Source organism: Coffea eugenioides, chromosome 4 (genome assembly GCF_003713205.1).
Source record: "Coffea eugenioides isolate CCC68of chromosome 4, Ceug_1.0, whole genome shotgun sequence".
Taxonomy (NCBI): Eukaryota; Viridiplantae; Streptophyta; class Magnoliopsida; order Gentianales; family Rubiaceae; genus Coffea; species Coffea eugenioides.
In genome coordinates, this window is record NC_040038.1 from 18903881 (window position 1) to 18912124 (window position 8244).

General features: G+C 41.5%; 1 protein-coding gene across 1 annotated transcript; it reads left to right on the forward strand.

Annotated features, from left to right (window-relative positions):
* The first annotated feature begins 4204 nt into the window (after positions 1-4204).
* Positions 4205-7817, forward strand: LOC113769177. The gene is made up of 7 exons (XM_027313645.1): positions 4205-4555; positions 5075-5243; positions 5769-5951; positions 6087-6319; positions 6479-6682; positions 6778-6947; positions 7250-7817. The coding sequence occupies exons 1-7, from the start codon at positions 4205-4207 to the stop codon at positions 7815-7817; spliced, it is 1878 nt and encodes a 625-aa protein (XP_027169446.1).
* Positions 7818-8244: the final 427 nt, after the last annotated feature.

The window sequence follows — 8244 nt, forward strand, 5'->3', positions numbered from 1 at the left end:
TCGTTCTACCGCCTTTAATCAAATCATGCCATCCGTTTGATTCTGGTTCCGCAACCCAAGCGTTGGACAACCTCGCTAGATCCTTGGGCAAACGTGCTACGTGTCTCGAAGAAACTAGTTGATCGAGGAACGTATCATCTTGGAAGTTCTTGATATATTTCCTTTGTCTCTTGGTGTTTCTTGGAAATCTTGATATAAATTGCTGGTTTGATAAACTAGGGTTTTCTTGAAATCTTGGTATACACTCTTGATCTAATAGGCGGCTGCCTTGTTAGCACAACTGCCAACCAATTCTTGCTCTTGAATTCTTGAAACAAGGTTGATCAATCCTTGATCCAAGTTCTTGTTTCTTGAAGCCAAATAGCGACTGCCCAACCATCCTTGATCCGAATTGACAGAAGAGGAACAAAGAAAGAAACAAATCAGTTTTTGCGTTTGAAAAAACAAAATAAAAAAAAAGAAACAAAAAGGAACGCAAGAAAAAAAAATAGATTCAGATCAAGAAGTTGTTTGGGTTTGGGAATCCTAGTTGGTTTGGGTTTGACAACAACAAATTCTAGTTACCATCAAAGAATACCAAATACCAAATCTGAATTTTTCTTAGTTGCAGCCATTAGAACTTTCCCAAAACAGCTGCCATCACTTTCCCAAACAATTCCAAGGAAATTCGTAGGAACCTTCCAACAACAAATCAGTCAAGTGCAAGTGGGTAGAGTACTTCTAAGTTCCAAAATTCTGCCGCACCTTTGTTTATTTTTCGCATACTGTCCAGCCACAGACTAGAGTCCTAAAAGAAGCTCTTGAGTCTATATACTCGTGTCTAGGAGGTCAAACCAGTCATTGCGACTTAAGTCTCCAAAAAAATCTCGAGTCTAAGTCAAGCCAAGAAAATTTTTCTAGCCGTCTAAAGTCCTTGGAATCCAATCCAATAAACTCCACACCAACTAAACGTTGCAATCTTGGTGTAACTTGAAGAGAAGTTGATTGATACTCATTGAGGAATTCCACTTCTTCAAAGGGGACAATTCGTGATGATGTGTGCACAGATGAGTCAAGTCCGATTGATAATCAAGTGAGAGATCCATTGGGCCCAGTTACACGTGCACAGGCCAAGCATTTCAAAGAATCTCTACAAGCCCTTGTTCAAAGTGTTCAAGATCAACAAGGGAATCATAGGAACATTGAAGGCTTGGATGTGGCTAATCGAGTTGTCTACACATTGATCCAAGCCCATGAGACGCAAAGTGATGGCCACGCATGTGGTTAATAGAGTTGGCCGATTGCTAGGCCTTTTAGTCATTAGTTGTTAGTTGGTTTTGGCTAGTTATTGAGTCATTGTTTAATTAATTAGTTGGGTCAGTTGTAGGTCTAGGTTCGGCCCACAAAAAGTCCAAGAGTGGACCGAATTTTCCTTCTAGTTTAGGCCATTAGTCAATCCTTTCTCTTATAGGATTTCGTTAGTCACTAGCCTATAAAACGGCACAAGTTGTACGGTTGAAGGGTTACAAAACTTTGACAATAAAATTTGCATTGTTTCTCTTGCACTTTCGAGAGTTACTTCCATACTTGCTTGGCAAGGGTTTTTGAGTAATCTCGCGTGACGTCCTTGATTGTTCATCCGGCCTATCTACTTGAGTAATCACCTCAATTGGAGTCGCCGTTCTACCACCTTCTATCAAGTTGCGTCGTCTCTCTTGGTTCTAGGTCCGCACAATCCAAATGGTTGAGTATCCCCTCTAGATCTTTGGGCATTCGTGCTACGTTTCTCGAAACTAATTGACCGAGGAGCATATCAGTTGGCTTCAGAGCTGGTTGAGGTATCAATTCGTTATATCCATTTTTCTTGTTATCTAGTTCGTTCTAGGGTTTCTTATTGTTTTCCGCTGCCTTGTTGTTTGTTGCGTCGTTAGTCTCTTTTTCGTTGATATCAAATCTGTCCAAAAGTTGAAAATCTGTCCGCGGTTGTGTCTTGTCGTGAGTCTGCAATTTCTGTCCGTCTTGTGTTCAATTGTTGTGTCTTGAAGTCTGACCGTGATTTGTGTTACAGCTTGGCGAAATTTCTGTCCATAGTTGTGTCACAAATCTGGCCGAACTTGCTTAGTGTTGCTGAGTCGTTATTGTTCTTCGTGCATCTTCAATTCTGTCCGAAGTTTTAGTCCGTCTTTGGCATCAATTTCTGTCCGTGAATTGTGTTTGACATTTGGCATAAACAATCTGCCCGTAGTAATCATACAAACCCTCCCAACGAAGTGCCATTGTTGTCGTGTCTTGCTGCCCAAATCTGTTCAAGCAGGTTCTTGAGTTATCCAACTTGTTTCTGGATTTTGGCAAAACTTGTTGGTATTTCGAGAATCTTGAAAGAACCTCCAAAGAATCTTGAGTTTCTTGAATTTCTTGACCACAATCTTGGAATTCTTGAAGTTCTTGATAGTTCTTGTTCATGTGAGTTGGCTGGCCGAACATCAAATTTGGAAAAATAATCCATTCGGCCAAAGCTTTGTGTTGTGTTTGTTTCTTACAAGTCAAAAAAAAAAAAGAAGCAAAACAGAAACAAAAAAAAAAAAGAAACGAAACAGAAACGAAAAAAAAAGAAGGAGGAAGAATCGGTTGGCAAGAAAACAAAACAAGAGAAAAAGAAAGAAAGGAAGCAACCGAATTGTTTTGGAATTGGAACCGAATCTGTTTTGTGCAATCCTTCTTGGAGTAGAAATTGGAAGTTCCTAAAAGTTGTTACAAGAAGAAAAGGTTTTGCAAAAGGTCTCCAAAAACTAACTTGTTTCCAAATTCAATTAGGAAACTAAGTGGACAGCTTGGATAACTCTCCTATTCCCACTTGGATAAGTCCTCTCAATATAGGAAACTAGGGTTTTGTTCATTTCCCTTTCACATTAGCGCCACTTTCCAAATCTGTCCGCCTTTTAGGAAGCGTCCAAATCACACACCACCGTGTCCAAATTGTCTCCAAAGTTGTGTCTTGTTCTTGGTTACTCTTGTACGAAGTTTGGGTGAACACTTTGATGACCTTGTGCAGCATTTCACAAACTACTCAAACCGACAAGGTAAGGAAGTTTGGTAAGGTCATTCGAGTGCTTTGGAGTGAAAACACGAGTGTGAGTGAAACACTTAGGGAGTGAAGTGGCGTTCTATTATTTTATTGGTCACTAACGTTGCAGGGCAAAACGAAAGACATGGAGCAAACTAACCAAATCGCCGACTACACGTTGATGTTCAATGCTATGAAATCGAACTAAAGCGGATTAGTGAGCAACAAATGGAGGAAATGCACAACCGATTTGATGAACTCTCCAAGAGCTTCACGAGGGGCTCTCGATCCAGATCTCACAACCGAAACCACCATGGTACAAAAGGGGCAAATTATGAGGATTATTCGGCAAGTGAGAATGAAGAGAGAGCCGAGAGGCCTAAAAGGGACACTACCAAGGATGCACTTAAGGGATTTAAAATCAAAATTCCCACCTTCCAAGGTAGAAATGACCCTGAGGTGTATTTGGAATGGGAAGGCCGAATCAAGATGGTCTTCGATTGCTATGACTATAGCAAGAAACAAAAGGTGAAGGTCGCCACTGTTGAGTTCACCGACTACGCACTCGTTTGGTGAGATCAAGTACAGACTGGAAGAAGGAGAAATGGTGAACCACAAGTCCGAACTTGGTGTGAACAAACTCTCACCCAAGGTAACATGAGTGTAGAGGATTACTACAAGGAGATCGAGATGGCCATGATGAGGGCTAATATCCAAGAAGATAGTGAGGCCACAATGGCAAGATTTCTTAGGGGGTTAAACCCTGACCTTTAAGAGGCCTTGGAACATCAACATTACTTGGATATGAGTGACCTTCTTGAGTTAGTCATCAAGGCCGAAAGGGGAAAGAAATTGAGGAGAGGTGGCCGACCATACCAAACCTAGAATTCGAATGTTTGGAAGGGAAATCAACCAAGGAGGACATCACATGAAGCTGGACATTCAGCTACACCACCCGCTTCTAGCCGAACACAAGGTAACTTCCCTAATCGAAATTTCAATTCTACCCCTAACAAGTTTGTTGATGCATCTAGATCCACGTCTAAGGCCACTCAAGAGACTCCAAAGCCTAGGAGTAGGGACATTAAATACGTCAAATGCCAAGGATTCGGATGTATCCAATCCCAATGTCCGCATCAACGGTCATGCTCATAACTCACAATGGAGAAGTTGTATCTAATGACGATAATTGTGAGGAGATGCGTTGATCAAGGTGACTGCTTGGAGAATGACTCGGCCGAGGAAGAGTGCTCTCCTACTCAAGAGGAAATTGGTTGCTTGGTGGCACGACGAGTGCTAACCGCCCGAGTTAAGGAGGATGAGCAGTTACAAAGGGAAAACTTATTTTACACTCGATGTAAGGTAAGTGACAAGGTGTGCAGTCTCATCATTGATGGTGGAAGTTGTACCAATGTAGCAAGTCTGCTAATGGTGGAGAGCATGGGGCTTCCTACTACTAGAAATCGACTACAATGGCTAAGTGAAGATGGAGAAGTGCGTGTCTACAAACAGGTATGTCTCTTTTTTTCAATTGGCAATTATATTGATGAAGTTGTGTGTGATGTTGTCCCTATGCATGCTACTCATGTCATTTTAGGAAGACCTTGGCAATTTGATAAGCATGTTACATTTGATGGTAGGTCTAATAAGTACACTCTATTGCACAATGGTAAACGCATGGTCCTAATACCCCTCACACCTGCACAAGTATATGTGCACCAACTTAAATTGCAATGAGAATGTGACTTAGACCGGCAAAAGAGGAAACAAAAGACGGCCGAATCTGGAAATTGCTCCACTTCCAAAAGTGAGCATTCGGCCAAGGACCAAGTCGGCACCCCTAGTGTCACACATGATCATACATTGATTCAATCAAACACTAGGAAGTAAAACATGATAATTAAGGCTAAGGAAGTTAGAAAATGTATGAATTCTGATCAGCCTGTATTACTCATGATTTGCAAACATGTGCTCTTGAGTGTTGATGAACTTGTTAAGGCATTGCCTTCGAGTATAGTTGCACTATTGCAGGAATTCGAGAACGTGTTCCCTGATGAGGTCCCTGATGGCTTACCACCCATCCGAGGGATCGAGCACCAAATCGACCTCATTCCTAGAGCACTGTTACCCAACAAATCCACCTACCGCATGGGTCCGGAGGAGACTAAGGAACTACAAAGGCAAGTTGATGGCCTACTAGGTAAGGGTTGGGTTAAAAAAAGTTTAAGTCCATGTGTTGTACCTGTTATACTTGTTCCAAAAAAAGATGGTACTTGGCGTATGTGTACTGATTGTAGAGCCATTAATGTTATAACTGTTAAATACCGTCATCCCGTTCCTAGATTAGATGATATGCTTGATGAACTTGATGGTGCTGTTCTTTTCACCAAAATTGATTTACGTAGTGGCTATCATCAAATTAGGATGAAAGAGGGAGATGAGTGGAAAACGGCTTTGAAGACAAAATATGGTCTTTATGAGTAGTTAGTCATGCCCTTCGGGTTGACTAATGCACCTAGCACCTTCATGAGATTAATGAACCATGTTTTAAGGCAGTTTATAGGGAAATTTGTCATTGTTTACTTTGATGATATCTTGATCTATAGTCGAAACATGCATGAACATATGGAGCATCTTAGATTGGTACTTGAAATACTTTGAAAGGCAAGCCTCTATGCTAACCTTAAGAAGTGCACTTTTTGTACTAATGAACTTGTGTTTTTAGGCTATGTTGTGAGTTCACAGGGTATCAAAGTAGACGAATCCAAAATTGAGGCCATCAAGCAATGGCTAACGCCCAAGTCCGTCGCAGATGTGCGAAGCTTTCATGGGCTAGCTGGGTTCTACCGGCATTTTGTCAAGGATTTCAGTACCATTGTTGAACCATTGACCGCCGTGACCAAGAAAAGTGACAAATTTCATTAGGCAGAGGCCCAAAAAAAAGCATTCCTTACCCTCAAAGACAAACTCACACATGCACCTGTTTTAGCATTACTCAACTTTAATAATACTTTTGAGATTGAATGTGATACTTCTGGTGTAGGGATTGGAGCTGTACTCATGCAAGACAAGAGCCCTTGTGCCTACTTTAGCGAGAAGCTCGGAGGTGCCGCATTGAACTACCCCACGTATGACAAGGAGTTGTACGCACTAGTGAGAGCCTTGGAGACATGGCAACATTACCTCCGCCCAAGAGAATTCATGATACATACTGACCATGAATCCTTGAAGTTCCTCAAGGGACAACTGAAATTGAGTAAACGGCATGCCAAGTGGGTAAGTTTTATTGACACTTTCTCTTATATAGCTGATGCATTGTCTCGTAGACATTCTTTGCTCGTTTTTCTTGATGCTAAGTTGCTTGGGCTTAAAAGGATCAAAGAGCTTTTACGCCCATGATCTTGACTTTGGTGAATATTTGCATCTTGTACCAAGAGCCCGCATGGAAAATACTTTTTGCATGATGGATTTCTGTTCTATATGGACAAGTTATATGTGCCTAATTCTTCCATTCGTGATCTATTGGTTAGAGAGGCACATAGTGGTGGTCTCATGGGACATTTTGGCATTGTTAAGACTTTAGCAATGTTGCAAGAGCACTTTTATTGGCCATACATGCGAAGGGATGTTGAACGCATGGTTGGTAGATGTGCTACTTGCCATAAGGCTAAGTCTAAAACAAACCCATATGGCTTATATACCCTATTGCCTATTCCAAAATATCCAAAATATAGACTTGTCTAGGTCTCAAAGATGGCTCATTTCATTCCTGCCGTAAAACTGATGATGCATCTCATATTGCTAACCTGTTCTTCAAAGAAATTCTGCGTTTACATGGTATGCCTCAAACAATTATTAGTGATAAAGATGTGAAGTTTTTGAGTTACTTTTGGAAGACTCTGTGGTATAAACTTGGCACTAAACTCTTATTTTTTACCACTAGTCACCCCCAAAGCGATGGACAAACTGAAATTGTCAATCACGCTTGGGACTTTGCTAAGGGCTTTGATTAAGAAGAACTTTAAATCTTGGGAAGAGTGTTTGCCGCATGTTGAATTTGCTTATAATAGAACTGTTCATAGCACACTACTCACCATTTGAGGCTGTTTATGGATTTAACCCCCTGACCCCCCTTGACTTGGCACCCTTACCTTCCTCTGAGCATACAAGCTTAGATGGGAAAAAGAAAGCTGCATTTGTGTGCAGGTTACATGAAGCCGTTCGAGTCAACATTGAGAAGTGTACTCAGCAATACATCCAGCAAGCTAACAAGCATCATTGCAAGATGATTTTTGAACCTGGAGATTGGGTCTGGCTTCACCTAAGGAAAGAAAGGTTCTCGAAGCAACGCGAAAGCAAGTTGTCTCCAAGGGGTGATGGACCTTTCCGAGTGTTTCAACATGTCAACGACAATGCATACAAGCTGGAGCTACCTGGGGACTACAATGTTAGTGCAACTTTCAATGTAGCAAACTTGAACCCATTCCTTGACGAGGATGATCCAGATTTAAGGACAAATCCTTCTCAAGTGGAGGGGACTGATGTGAGCATGGATGAGTCAAGTCCGATTGATGATCACGTGAGAGTTCCATTGGACCCAGTTACACATGCACGGGCCAAGCGTTTCAAAGAATCTCTACAAGTCCTCGTTCAAAGTGTTCAAGATCAACAAGGGGTCCATAGGAACATTGAAGGCTTGGATGTGGCTAATCGAGTTGTCTACATATTGATCCAAGCCCATGAGATGCCAAGTGATGGCCACGCATGTGGTTAATAAAGTTGGCCGATTGCTAGGCCTTTTAGTCGTTAGTTGTTAGTTGGTTTTGGCTAGTTATTGAGTCATTGTTTAATTAATTAGTTGGGTCAGTTGTAGGTCTAGGTTCGACCCACAAAAAGTCCAAGAGTGGACCGAATTTTCCTTCTAGTTTAGGCCATTAGTCAATCCTTTCTCTTATAGGATTTCGTTAGTCACTAGCCTATAAAAAGGCACAAATTGTACGGCTGAAGAGTTACAAAACTTTGACAATAAAATTTGCATTGTTTCTCTTACACTTTTGAGAGTTACTTCCATACTTGCTTGGCAAGGGTTTTTGAGCAATCTCGCGTGATTTCCTTGATTGTTCATCCGGCCTATCTACTTGAGTAATCACCCAATTGGAGTCCCCGTTCTACCACATTCTATCAAGTTGCGTTGTCCCTCT

What these genes read in the sequence shown, in the direction of transcription:
- LOC113769177 (XM_027313645.1), top strand. Translation starts at nt 4,205, where the DNA reads ATGGAGAAGTTGTATCTAATGACGATAATTGTGAGGAGATGCGTTGAT. An exon ending in GACCGCCGTGACCAAGAAAA is followed by an intron (nt 5,952 to 6,086) that starts GTGACAAATTTC and finishes CTTCTGGTGTAG; the next exon opens with GGATTGGAGCTGTACTCATG. An exon ending in GTAAACGGCATGCCAAGTGG is followed by an intron (nt 6,320 to 6,478) that starts GTAAGTTTTATT and finishes TCTTGTACCAAG; the next exon opens with AGCCCGCATGGAAAATACTT.